We start from the raw sequence: 14,374 nt of genomic DNA, 5'->3' as shown, positions 1-14,374 counted from the left end.
AGTGACTGGTTCTAGTTGGGTCCCCAGTAGGGCAGCTCCTGCTGCTACTCACAGAGGTTGATGTTTCTCCTTTGTTCTTGAATAGGACAATGATATCATGAAGGTGATGCCATAACTTGCAAGTGAATTGGATTTCAGTGAAGGAGGGCTGTGCAAAGTCACCAGCCTCACCCTCTCCTCCGGAGCCATCTGGGTCCACTGGCATGATATAGATTAGTACAACTGGGGATGGAAGGTAGCCTTAGAGGGAAGATACTATAACTAGGGCAACCAGGAAAGGATTATAGAGAACATAATGAAAAGGAGAAAAAGGATTGAGCATAAGAGCATGGAGAGAGGCAGCAAGGTAGAGGGAGCTTTTGCCCTGGGATATGTTGACTCTGAATCATTGGGATTTGGGGATCAGAAAGTATAAATTCACTAAACTTATGTGCCACTTTGTTGGGGACTCTATCTTCCAGGGTCCTGTGATAGTAGACAGTGTCATGGATGTGGTGTTCCCTTTCCAAATATCAAGAAACAGATTGAATGGGGAATGGTGGTAGAGAATTCAGGGTTGAGGTCTGGATTACTAGGGAAGCAACTGATCTCACACTTGGTATCCAGTATCAAGATTGTAGGTGATAATTAATATCCATAAACACTCTCACACATGGAGCATGCACTTGGTTCTGAGGCCCTGATCCTTCTGACCTATTCTGGCATCTGAGACTGTATCAGGACCAGTGTATTGCCTTTCTTTGAGAACCTAAGGTTCTAGTTTTTTGGCTGTAGATATGACCTCTAAGGTCCTAGGTTCAATGTGTCACTAGTGTGGCACTAGGTCTTTACCCTTTAACTGTGGTTCTAGTCTTTCCAGCTCTACTCGTAAAAATAATGGTGCCAGGAATGGCCCTTAGGCCCTCCCAAAACAAAATTGGAGGACATTCTTATCTCTCTTTTCACCTGTCTTCTGGTGCTTTCAGGGGTCAATCTGGCCATGCCTGTGTGCTGAAGATAGACCAAAAAGAATAAGAGGAAGAAAGAGATGGAAGGGGAAAGAGGAGGAAGAGAAATTATTTTAAAAGGAAGGGAGTTAGAAAACGGAGATTATAGTACCAATATATAATTAAGTTCTTTTTTTTTATAAGCAATTGGGGTTAAGTAACTTGCTCAAGGTTACATGGCCAGGTGTTTCTGGGTGGGTGCTAAGTGTCTGAGCCCGGATTCGATCCCCAGGTCATCCCGACTCTGGGGTCAGTGCTCTTACTTGCTGCGCTACCTGGCCGCCCCTATAATTAAGTTCTAACTAAAATAATATCATATTATGATATTTTATGTCATTTTATGATAAGCATAAAATGTAGATTTTTTTTATTTTTTCACTTTTTGGAGAGGGGAAGGTAGGGCATTTGGGGTTAAGTGACTTGCCCAAGGTCACATGGCTAGTTTTGTGTTAAATGTCTGAGGCTGGATTTGAACTCAGGTCCTTCTGACTCCAGGGCTGGTGCTCTATTCACTGCGCCACCTAGCTGCCCCATAAAATATAGATTTAATTTGAATTGTAAACTTTAACTTTTAAAAAAATGATTATAGAGTGACAAAGATAAAGCAGTATGGAGGTACTTAAAGTAAAATGGGCAATTATCATAAGAAGTTATCAGAAGTAGGGAGCTGGAGTAGGAATATAGAGGGGCTCACCATTGCAACAGGTGAACAGGAGGGAGATCATCACTGAAGGCAGCTGAGTCAATAAGGAGAGTGAAATAAGGTGGAGCATGAACAGTAGAAAACTAGAGAAATAGAAGAATGAGGGAAAGTTTGAAACTGGGTTCCAAGAGAATACTTGGAAGACCTCCCAGAGAGACTGTCTGCTAAGGGAGGCCCATTACTAAGTGTGGCCTTTTACAGTAGTTGTTGAGGCTTCTCTTGGTAGCGTAGCCCCTGGGTTGACCACCACTGCCAGTCTCTTAAAAGGTTGGGATGTCGGTATGGATCCTGCTCTCCCCTGATGGCGGTTGCCTTTTTTTTTTTCCTCTGAGCATCATTGTATCTTTCACTGTTGATAATGCTATGATCTTTGATCCCACCTAGGGCTTAGCCAAGGGTTACTTGATGCCACATTTCTTCCAACCTTCATGGTCCATAATTCAAACTTGATGTTTGATTTTGTTTTTCTTCTGAGGTCAAGGCCACGTACCCACCTACCTGAGGAACCAGCTCTCTCCAGGTTCCTAACACCAGAGTTTTGACCAACTTTCACATTACTATGCTTTTCACAGTGCTTTATTATAGCTTGTAATAATTAACTTTCTCAATATTTAATTTAGGTCAGACAAAGGCAAGCTCAATCTGCAGTAATTTGTTAAAACACAAATAACATATACTAGATTATCCTGATAAATGCATTCCCATTATAAGCTACAGATTACTTTTGTTATCTCAAAGTATATCTTGCAGCAATATCTTTGAAGAAACCTTAAGTTGACAAAAGCCAGTACTACATTTGAATGACTGACAAAGCTTATAGAAAGACCACTGAGTTAAGGTTAGATTATAATAAATATGCATGACACTGTGGTGTTCACCAAATTGAACTATAGTGGCTATGTACTGAAAAAGTCATCTGTGAATTCCTTTACCCAGTGACTCAATCCATTATTTGAATATTTTGAAAATTACATTGTTCAGAGTACTGGTTAAGTTAAAATGGGCATTGTGGACTTTGCTTATTCTAGACCAAAAGAGTTTTGTCAAAGGTGGATTATTACAGTTTCCTGATCAATATTTCTTTGCTTATCAAACCAGTGGGTATTCTTTGAATGTATTAAGTGCTTACTAACATCTTGTACAATAGAGATTCTTAACCTGTTTTCCACAAATATTTTGATTATATTTCAATATAAATGGCTTCTTTTGTAACCACATGTACTTTATTTTATGCATTTAAAAACATTCTGAGGAGGGATCCATAGGCTTCTCCATATTGCCAGAGGGATCCATGACACACCAAAAGGTTAAGAATCTCTTTTGTAGAGGAATTACTGTTTCTGAGATCACTTTAAGAATCTGTATCTTTAAGGATGTTGTGCAGGGCTTATATAGGAACCTTATTCTTAAGGGTAGTTTTTCAGTATCCAACCATGTGGGTATTTACTAGCATCTCTGAAAACACAGTGTAAATTTTGAAGAATTCTATTTAAATTTAAAAAAGCAATATACAGAATATAGGTATAAATTGTGGAGAATAAACATTATCATTTTAATGTTCTGGTACTGAACTGATACTGAAATGATTCACTGCTAATTAGACTGAAAAGTCTGATCAATTCCATTCACATTTGCTCTTATATTTCTAGTGTGTATTTCTGTGTTCAAATGAGTTATTCCTTAGTTTGTGAAATAGATTTCTGAAAAATTGGATGTAAGTGGAATTTGTAAGTAGAGACATTTCTTCTAATATCAGTTGTGCCACTTATTTTATTACCAGTTTTATCAAGTCATTTAGCCTCTCCAGTTTTGAGTTTCCTAATATATAAAATGAAGAAGTTAGAGTAGATGATCTCTTAGCTTTTAGTTCTAAAATTGTATTACATATGTAAAATCCAGATTTAAACTTAATCCAGATTTAAACTTAGAAAGAACTCAGAAGTCATTTCATTCAACCCCCTCAAGAACTGAGCAAATCCAGCCCACTTTGTACTGTGTCTACCCAAACATACTGGTGGAGCTTGATACACAAAAGAAATCTGATTGTGGGCTATAACATCCACAAGGGCCCTTTCCATTGCTAAAATTCTGTAATTGTATGACTCATTCAGTCTTTTTTTTGTCTGGATTGTCATATGCCAGATTTTGACTAAATCAAGAAATACCTGAAGATTCCTATCTCATACATCAAGAATCTTTTTAAATGTGGGGATTCACAGTCATGGGTGTCACAGCAGTGTAATAAAACTATTGTTTTAACATTTCTAGTTTTGATTAGAATTCTGAGAATTAGTGGCAGTTTCTGTGTTAGTGAAATGTTCACTTCTGTTTTTAAAAATAGAGTAATTCAAGAAACCATAATGATCATAAAGATACACAGAAGAGTTAGAAAGAACCTAAGTCTTAAGGGGTGGGGAGTCCTAAGTCCTAAGAGATCATGTGGTCCAGTACCATTATTTTACAACTGAGTTAAAAGAAAGCATTTGGAGTCTTCTTTAAATAATGGAATGTCTTTAGCATAGTCTGAGTTAACATGTAGAAAACTTTGAGTGAGTACAAGACTTATACTTATTTTCTTTCAGAAACTGCATATTCATCATCCTGCACTTGGCCTTAGAAGGGGTTGTTTACAGTGAATACACTTGGGAGATATTTCGATACTGTCTAGAACTGGAGTTCTCACTGTATCATCTTCTCCTGCCTTATCTGCTGTTGATTATAAACCTGTTTTTTTTCTTTTTGAGTTGTACCACCAACCCTGGTAAGTTAAAGTTGATTTTGATCAGTTAGTAAATAAGACAGAGAACCAAAATAAATAAGACAAAGGACAGAATAATCAGCTCTTTTCTGAAAGCACATTTCTCTCACAAAGTATGCATGTGAATATGTGTGTGCAAACAGTCAAAAATCAATAAAGGATCAGGAAAGTCAAAATGAAGGCATGCAAAGTGGGATTTATAGGAGCTAACATTCTCAAAGTGGATGTTCCAGGGTTAGAAATTCTAGAACACAGTATTGTGAAGAAACCAATGTATAATTTTGTTTTAAAATGTATCTTATTTTAGGCAATTAGGTGACTTAGCAAATACTGTCTTGGATTTGGAGTCAACAAAACCTGAGTTCAAATCCAAACACAGACACTTAGCAGCTTTGTGACCTTGGGCAAGTCAGTTAACCTGCCTCACTTTTCCCTGTAAATCTGTAATAATCTGTGGTCCAATTACAGATTATGTGGTTCTGTAAATCAGGAATAATAATCAAGTGTCTACCTCATAGGGTTGCTGTGAAGGTAAAGTGAGATAAGTCACTTTTCAAATTGTAAAGCACTTGTATAAGTAGTAGTTATTATCATTATTGTTGTTGTTAAAATGTTCAGAGAAAAAAAGTCATGAGATCTATAATAAAAAATTTAGTTAAGTTTGTAGAGAATAAAAGTTGCCTATTTAAACTAATCATAGTTCACATTTGGATAGACCGCCCATAAAGCCTGTCTATCAGTAATAATAATAGCTTAACATTGAGAAATATTCTTTGATTGCCTTAAGTATTTCATTATACAATCTTCTAGACATATTGTGATTGACTTATTTCTCCTCAGATTCTGAACAAATAGTGCTGTTGTCAAACCAAAATTATGCCATCTCTGCTAATATAGCAGAGCCCAATTACATAGCCCACTTACATACAATTATATAGCCAATTACATAGACCATTTCAGGTTTTCTACCCCAGTGGATGAATAGAAGATAAAAGGATCATAGATTTAGAAGCAGAAAGAGCCTTAAAGGTCATAGAAAATAGAAACTCTTATTTATCCCTGATTAAGCAGAGTCTATTCTGTGCAGTCTCCAGCTTTTTATTATAGTTCAGAAACCAGGGCAGCTGAGTTGTGTGTTTCACCAGTTTCTCACCCATGCTGAACAAATCAAAGGCATGGAGGAGCAAAACTTATGTTTGTTCACCTGGCCTACACTCCTGCCATTTCAGAACAGTTTGTCTTGAAACTAGGGGGATAAAGTGAAATAACCTAGATCTCCTCCAGGGACTTAGGATGGCTGTGGTAGTCTTTGTTCTTGGATGGTTTTTCCTATGTTTCTGTGTTCCTTCTGTGCAAGTATCCTTCTATAGAGGCTGTGCTGCAAGCTGCCTAAGGTCTTGAGCTCAGAGAATATGCAAGAGTTTGGCAGGAATAAACTGGAGTCAGCAATAGCTGTGCTGTTGAAAACCTTTGTGAGCCTTTCCATGTTTTCTGTGTTAACAGTTATGGGGTGCTCGTACGACTCATCCCTTTGGTGTTCACTTCTCTGTCTCATAAGTACAGCTTACTTGGTATTTCCCTAAAACTTAACTTGGTGTGCTCTTGACATTTTTGTGCTCTCATTTTCCATTTTTGCACTGCAGTAAATCTTGAAAGAATTCTTACCTCCCCAGACTAAATTCAGATGGTAAGGAGTACTGAATTCCTGAAGGAATTGTCTATGTGCAGATAATAAATGTGATTTATCATCTGGATATTCATGGTAAATATCTATATAAGTGGTTTAAATCTATTCACCCATTCTGAACAGCACTTTATACCACCTGTCACTAGCTATGTTCACTCCTCTTTGGCTTGTTGACTTTTTCTGAGCTGCTTTCTCTTGTTTTACAAAGGTGCATATACTATGAGGAATAAAAGACTGTAGCTACCAGTGTCTCTTATCTATCAGGGCTTTATCATCACAACTTCCCAAACACTGGGACCGTGGGAAACTGGAATGAGGACCTAACACAGGCAGGGGAAAGCCTGCCTCTTCCTGGCTCTAGAAGCCACTTTTCTCAAACTCCCTAAAATCCATATTTACTCATTTAGGCTGAACACAAAATCTACTTTAAGAGTCAGTAACTGGACATCCTTTAACAGTCATATTTACCCCTTTCTATTCTATATCTTTGCAAATGCATTCTAAAGCTACTGCATATTTCCTTCTCTCTCTCACTTCCCAGTCATCAATATTCAGGGATCATATCTCAGATCACTGTGGCAAATAACAATTATCAAGAAAACACATTTTTCTCTCTGAAAGGGGTAATTAATAGTCGCAAATACCACATCTTCCTTGCATAACTATGCTTTGGTGGTTATGGGTTTAACTCCTAACAATGTTACCCATCTCCTATTCCTGTGGTTCCCTAGGGCCTCAGAGAGAGAATTTCATACAACAAAAGTACATCTTATAATGTCTAAACAGCATTTCATTCTTGTTAACAATTTCTTCATCTTCTATGCATGTTAGAGACTTCCTCATCTGCCAGGTGAGTTATTTTCCAATTTTTAACCTTCTTTATTTGAGCTTCTTTTTGCTTTCATCCTTTTTTGTTTCTTTTGAACCTTGTGAGCTGTTTTGATCAGGGCTTCTTGCTGGTTCCTTTCCTTGACCTTCAGATCCTTCTGTATCTTCTCAGGAGGTAATGGGTCCCCTTTCTTTGAAGGACTTTAAGCAGTAGCTTAATGACTTGCTAAGGAGATTGTAGGAGAATTCAGTTCTTCCCAGTAACGTCTGAAGACCCTTCAAAACCTCATTGAGTTTCACTGATTCTCTGGCTGCTTTGTACTCTTCTATTTTTGATTCACATCATGTCAAGCTCTTTGAAATTAGCAATTATGCTTCATACATAATTTAAATTCTGTATAACATCTGGCACACAGTTGAGCCAATCAGTAGTTGTATTAATGATTTGACCATAGCAAAACACTTTATTCCCCATTTCATACATTCAAGGGTCATTTTTCCATGAGCCCCTGGCTCCCAAAGCTATGGTTCATGTAGCTTTACTGACTCGTCGTATGCAAAGAATAGTATTTTGTGATGGAAATTATTGCTTTTGTTTTATAGGAATAATAACAAAATCAAATGAAGCATCATTTCTTCAAGTTTATGAATATGATGAGGTGATATTCTTGAAAAATATGAAGTGCCCTACCTGCAACTTGAGGAAACCAGCCAGATCAAAGCACTGTAGTAAGTCCCTCAAATCTATCCCAGAAAAAAAAAAGATTTTTCAAAGGAATCTCTGTTACTGCTGTTTTTGTCCCAAAGGAAAATGTTTGGGCTGTGAGAAACATTGAAGCAGGGCTGAGAAACCTCTAGCCCTTGGATTACTTTCATCTTGATTACAAGATGATAATTGCTTTGACCACTACTGCTACATACAACTCGGAAAATAATATATCTTCTCAACTGGAGTGGATATTAGCAGAGCCTCTAAGACTTTATGAAAGACAGCAATTATTTCTGATTAGATTGTGTATTTTTAGCCTCACTAGGACCAAATTAGAATTTTTAAAAGTTCAAACAACATATTTTGCATTTTTGCAACTTTCTTTGTATGTAGACAGAGTGGGTAGTTCACATTTCAGGCAAATTTTCTGGCTTCAAAGTTTTGTGATTCCACTTTAGCCCAAAGGTATGGATGTTTCCTAGAGCTTGCAAAGAGAAGGGGAAAGTGCTGAAGATTCTTTGGAAGGGTTTTTATATGCTATGTAAGCATAGGAAGAAGGGAAATTTGGGTACTATAAATTGAGAGAGCAGTATAAAAGCAAGGGCTAGCATTATAGGGAGCTATGTAGATTTGGAGTCTTGAATAGTCAGACTAGGGGTCCATATCCAGGCTTTCATACCCATCTGGAGGGTTCAGGCAGAATCACAATCCAATTTCATAGGAACTTTGCCCGTGGCAAGGAGAACAGTCAAGAAGGGACATCAAGAATAGTTTCTCACAACCCATTATAGTCATGTAAGTCTACAGAGCCTAAGCAAGGACTCTTTGCCCTGATGTTTAAGCATCCTTAAATTACATTGGAAGCAGCAACATAGTATAATGCATTGGAAGACTTCTTCAAAGTCAGGAAGACCTGGTTTCAAATTCTGTTTCTGACATACATTGACTATGTGATCCTGGGTAAATCAGTCAGTCAGTCATGTGCAATGCATCCGGCATGATCACTGGGGACAGTAATAAAGCCCTCCCTTTATACTACAAACATCATAAAGGGAAAACCTATAGAGTCCCTACTGTTAAAGAATATACATTCTGACTGGGGAATGAAAAGGCAGATGTTTAGCTACATGCAAGTTATTCGTAGAATATATGAAGGTAATGTGAAAGTGGAAAGCATTAATTAGTAGATGGGGGAATTGGGAGGGAACAGGAAAGGCCTCTTCCAGAAGGTGGATTTGAGCAGTGCTGAAGAAAGCCAAGGAGCCTGAATTGGGGCAGGGAGCAGAATATTCCAGGAAGAGAGAGGAGTCTTATGTTTGAGGAACAGCAGATAAGCCAGTACTGTTGGATTCGAGTCTAGAAGTCAGCAAATATTTACTAAGTACTTCCAGTGTGCTGGGCAGAGCATCCCAAGGTGAGTAGGGTGTAAGAAAACTGGAAGGGTAAGAAGGGACCAGGGCCAGGGTATGAAGACCTCTGAGTGCCAAAGAGAGTTTATATTTTATCCTAGAGGTAATCACCAGGAGCTGTTAGATCTTTCTTCCTGAAGTAGGGAGAGGGAGGGAATGTGGGGGTAACATGGTCAGGTCCCTTGGTTTCAAGCCCTCCACACAACTCCCTAAGATTAGAGCTGCAGAGAAGGTTCAGATCTGCATTGGTAGAGGAAGGTTCTCTTCAGGAACTCCCTACATGGATGAAATCATAGGTCCAGTTTAAAAAATAAAAAGAAAGATCATCATACTGGGAGTCAGGAGAGTTAAGATCTGTCCATGGTTTTGTCATTACTAACTCTTTACACCAACTTGGACAAGTCACTTCTTTCTGGGACTGCTTACTTTTCTGTAAAAAAGAGAAGGTTGGTTTGGCTGATCTTTAAGAAACCTTGTAGCTCACATTCCAGCTTTTAGAACCAGTGCCTTGGGAATGGAATGTTTGTATTGGTCCTCAGATGAGTCAGAGCTCAGGGTGTTCCTAATAGATTTAGAGCCAAAAAAGACTTTAGACAATCTTGCCCCACCCTGTTGTTTTACAGATGAGGAATTTGAATCCAAAGTCACAGGCAAATCAGAGCCAGAATATGAGCCTCCTCCCCCTGTCTCCAAATCTCAGGTCTTTACCCCAGTGCCTTATTGACTGTAAACATTGGTGGAGGCCTCACTTTTTCCAAGCAGCTTCATTATTCTGAAATAGTAGTGATAATTTGCATAATATGACATCACAGTCCAGCTGCACCTTCCAGATTAATTTTGAAAAAAAAAAAAGTATGTACAATTCCAGTTGAAAAATTTAGAGCCGGGGGTGGAGTCAAGATGGTAGAGTAGAAAAAGAACTTCCACATGGGCTCTAGCTCTCACCACATCCAATCCATGTAAAAGGGGACTCTGAACAAACTTTGGAGCTACAGAACCCACAAAATGACACAGAGAAGCTAACCTCCCGCTGAGGACAGCCTAACAGGCTGGCAGGAATTGGCCAGCACAGCGCTCTGGGAGCAGAGCTCAGCCCCACACCAAGGCTTTAGCTCCACGGTGGGCCTGACCAGCCGCTGCCTGGAGGGACTCCAGATCACCAGCAGCTGTGGTGATCCAGAATTATCAACACATAGATTATATGGACAAAGTGAGAGGTCAGTGCAATGTGGACTTTGGGACCCAGTAGTTGGGAGTGCCTCGGCTTTTGCCCCCTGCGCGAGAAGCCGCTGAGGGCTGGGGTACAAACACCTCCACATGGCAGCTTCAGCTACTGGCCTGCAGAGTGTAGGGGGACCAACCGACCAGTCTGAGGGGTAATCGCTCTTACTTTAACCTGCTTGGATCTGGATTGCTGTCTAGGTGGAGGTCCTGGGGTATGCGACCAGCTTGCCAGAGTATGTGGAGGCTTGCGAGAGGGCACCCAACTTATACCTCCGGCAGCTGAGAAAACCCCAGCGTTTTGGTACGAAGCTCCCCTGTCTGGTAGCAGAGTCCTACTGTGGCAAAAAGCCCAAAAGTCAAGTAATTGAGTGGCAACATGACGAGGCAAAGGAAGCAAAGCAAACAGAAGAATCCAACATTAGAGTCCTATTTTGGGGACAAAAAGGATCAAAGCATGGAACAGGAGGAAGACAGTGAAGTAAGAACTCCTGTACCAAAAGCTTCAAAGGAAAATACAAGCTGGTTACAGGCCATAGAAGACCTTAAGAAGCAGATAAGAGAAGTGGAGGAAAAATTGGGAAGAGAAATGAGAAGGATGCAAGAAAATGAGGAAATGAGAGTCAACAGCCTGACTAAGGAAAATAATACCTTAAAAAACAGACTAACTCAAATTGCAAAAGAGGCTCAAAAATCAATGAGGAGAAGAGTGCCTTAAAAAGCTGAATTTTCCAGATGGAAAAAGAATCTCAAAAGCTCACTGAGGAGAATCATTCCTTCAGAATTAGATTGGAGCAAATGGAAGATAACGACTTTATGAGAAATCAAGATGCTGTTAATCAAATCCAAACAAATGAAAGAATAGAAGGCAATGTGAAATATTTCATGGGAAAAACCACTGACCTGGAAAATAGATCCAGGAGAGACAATTTTAAAATTACTGGACTACCTGAAAGCCATTATCAAAGAAAGAACCTAGAAATCATCCTCCAAGAAATTCTCAAGGAAAACTGCCCTGATGTTTTAGAACCAGAGGGCAAAATAGAGGTTGAAAGAATCCACCAATCACCTCCTGAAAAGATCCCAAAAAGAAAACTCCTAGGAATATTATAGCCAGGTTCTAAAATTCCCAGATCAAGGAGAGAATATTACAAGCAGCCAGGAAGAAACAATTTTAATATTACGGAAACAATCAGGATAACTCAGGATCTGGCAGCTTCTACACTGAGGGATCGAAGGGCTTAGAATATCATATTCCGGAGGGCAAAGGAGCTGGGATTAAAACCAAGAATCACCTACCCAGCAAAACTGAGTATCATGCTTCAGGGGAAAATACAGTCATTTAGTGGAATAGAGGACTTTCAAGCATTCCTGATGAAAAAAACAGAGTTGAATAGAAAATCTGATATTCAGATACAAGCAGGAAGAGAAGCATGAGAAGGTAAACAGGGAAAAGAAATCATAAGGAACTTATCAAAGTTGAACTATTAACATTCCTACATGGAAAAACGATAATTGTAACTGATGAAACTTTTCTCAGTATGAAAATAGTTGAAGGGAATAGAAATATATATGCACATATATATGTGTCTATATCGGAGAGTATACGGGCAAATGAATACATATGTGAATGTGTGTGTATATATGTTTACAGATATACATATAGAGGGGACAGGACCAATTTAATAGGAAGGGATGATACTTAAAAGATGAAATTAAGAGGGGAGAAAGGAATATAATGAGAGGAGATGGGGAGAGACAGAATGGGGTAAGCTATCTCATATAGAAGAGGCAAGGGAAAATGGTTACAGTGGAGGGGAAGAATAGGAAGGCAAAAGGGAATGGGTCAACCTTATTCTCATTAAATTTGGCTCAGGGAGGGAATGAAATACACACTAAATAAGGTATCTCACCCTACAGGAGAGTAGGGGGGAAGGGGATGAGAGGGGGGATGATGGAAGGGAGGTCAGGCTGGAGGGGAGGGAAGTTGGAAGCACCCACTTTTGAAAAGGGACAGGATCAAAGTAGAGAATAGAACAAGTGGGAGGTGGGATAGGAGGGGGGGAAATATAGTCAGTCTTTTACAATATGTCTACTATGTTAATGATTTGCATTAGCTACATGTGTGCAACCTATACTGAACTGCTTATCTTCCCAGCAAAGGTGAGTGACAAGGGAGGAAGGGAAAGAATCTGGAATTCAAAGTTTTAAAATCAAATGTTTAAAAATACATATATACTATTATTAATATTATTTTACATGTAATTGGGAAATAAGATATACTGGCACTAGGGCATAGAGATCCACCATGCCCTACTGGAAAAGTTGAAGGGGGTATGGGAGAGGATAAGGGAGAGAGCAGATTGGAGGAGGGGATATCCTGTGGGACCACTATTTTGGGGCAGTGGAGAGGGGAAAAACGGGGAGAAAATTTGTAACTCAAAATCTGGCAGAAATGAATGATGTAAATCAGAAGTTAATAAAGCATTTGAAAAATGAATAAAAAAAAACAAACAGAAGAATTTAGAGCCACATAAAATGTTGTTGCTTATTCCTGGTTTTTCTGTGTATGCATATAGGTGTATGTAACAGATGTGTGCATCGTTTTGATCATCACTGTATTTGGGTGAACAACTGTATCGGTGCCTTAAATACAAGGTACTTTTTAATATACCTCTTGACATTGACTGCGATGGCTGCAAACATTGCCATCATAACTACAGCATTTCTAATCCATTTGGTGCTCATATCGGGTATGACATTGGGAACATATATTGATGACGATGGACAGGAACAACCCGTTGATATTACCTTTCTTATACAGGTAAGCACGCTTCAGTTTAGAAATTTTTCACTTGGATATATGCTGTTTAAAAGGCGTTTGTTAATATAAATAAGCATTTGTTAAGCACCTACTATAATCAAAGCACTGTGCTAGATGTCACGAATACAAAGATGGAAAATGACACAGTTCCCACTCTTGAGAAATTTATAATCAAATAGGAGGACCAGAAACATATGCACAAAAGTATTATACAAGGTAGCATGTGATAGGAATAAAGGTAAGCTCCAAAGTACTGTAAGAAAATTGGAAAGAGATCACTTTCAGCTGTGTTGGGGCAATAGGGGGAAATGAGAGAGATATTATTGAGGTAACATCTGACCTGAACCTTAAAGAAAAAGGATTTCAATGCCCAGAGGTGAGAGTACATGACAAGATCAGGCCCTATATTGGTAGTTCAGTTTGACTGGTACTTAGGGTATATGAAAGGAAGTAGTATGAAATTAAACTAAAAAGCTAAATGTTGGAATAAGGAGCTTATATTTTATACTGTAGGAAAGGGGAGGGGCATTGAAATTTTTTTGTCCAGGGGATCAGACCTTTTTATTAGAAAAAAATTTTGTAAAATCTGTGAAGGATACATTGGAGAAGAAATCAGTGAACAAGCTGTTAGAATATTTCAAGGGAGAAGTAATGAGGACTTGGATTAGGGTAGTGCCACTTTGAGTGGGGATGAAGGGGATAGAGGAAGGCAGTGTTATAAAGGTAGATTCAACAAGAGTGGATTGTGGTGATTGGATGAGAGTGTGAGGGACATTGGAAATCCAGAAATGACTCCAAGGTTTTAAGCCTGTTTGGAAAGATAGTATCACCATCAACTACAGTAGCAAAGTTGAAAAGAGGAATAGATTTTGGGAACAAGATGTAAATTCAAATGGGAACCTGTTGAGTTTGAGGTGCTGGATAATTAAGCTGAGATGTAGAGAAAGTAGTTGGAAATGTGGAATTAGAGCTTAGGGAAAAATTCAGGATTGGGTATACAGATTTATGACTCATTTGCATAGTGGTGATAATTGAAGCTATCAGAGTAAGTGAAATCAAGAGGTACATATAGAAAGTAAAGATAAGAGGCCTGTAATACAATTTTAGGGAGACACCCCCTGTTTCAGCAGGAGAGCAGGGAGATGAAGCAGTGAAAGGGACAAAGAAGGGGTCCTAAGACAAGCAGCACAAGAACAGGAAAGAGTGGTGTCATGAAAGCTGCAGGAAGAGAGAATACTTAGGAGGGGGT

The 14,374-nt window shown here is 39.0% G+C and overlaps 1 protein-coding gene across 7 annotated transcripts in view; it reads left to right on the top strand.

Annotated features, from left to right (window-relative positions):
- Positions 1–14,374, top strand: part of ZDHHC4 (zinc finger DHHC-type palmitoyltransferase 4) — a 46,184-nt gene that overhangs the window by 24,480 nt on the left and 7,330 nt on the right. For all 7 annotated transcript variants that reach the window (XM_069106174.1, XM_069106190.1, XM_069106207.1 and 4 more), the window contains 3 exons: positions 4,272–4,450; positions 7,566–7,691; positions 12,881–13,125. In XM_069106174.1, the coding sequence (XP_068962275.1) occupies positions 4,272–4,450; positions 7,566–7,691; positions 12,881–13,125 (550 nt within the window). The remainder of the gene's footprint in view (positions 1–4,271; positions 4,451–7,565; positions 7,692–12,880; positions 13,126–14,374) is intronic.

This window comes from Petaurus breviceps, unplaced genomic scaffold, assembly GCF_028583685.1.
Source record: "Petaurus breviceps papuanus isolate PSGF00001 unplaced genomic scaffold, PetGlider_PUasm1.0 138, whole genome shotgun sequence".
In the NCBI taxonomy this organism is placed as follows: Eukaryota; Metazoa; Chordata; class Mammalia; order Diprotodontia; family Petauridae; genus Petaurus; species Petaurus breviceps.
This window is presented reverse-complemented; position numbering and strand designations above follow the sequence as displayed.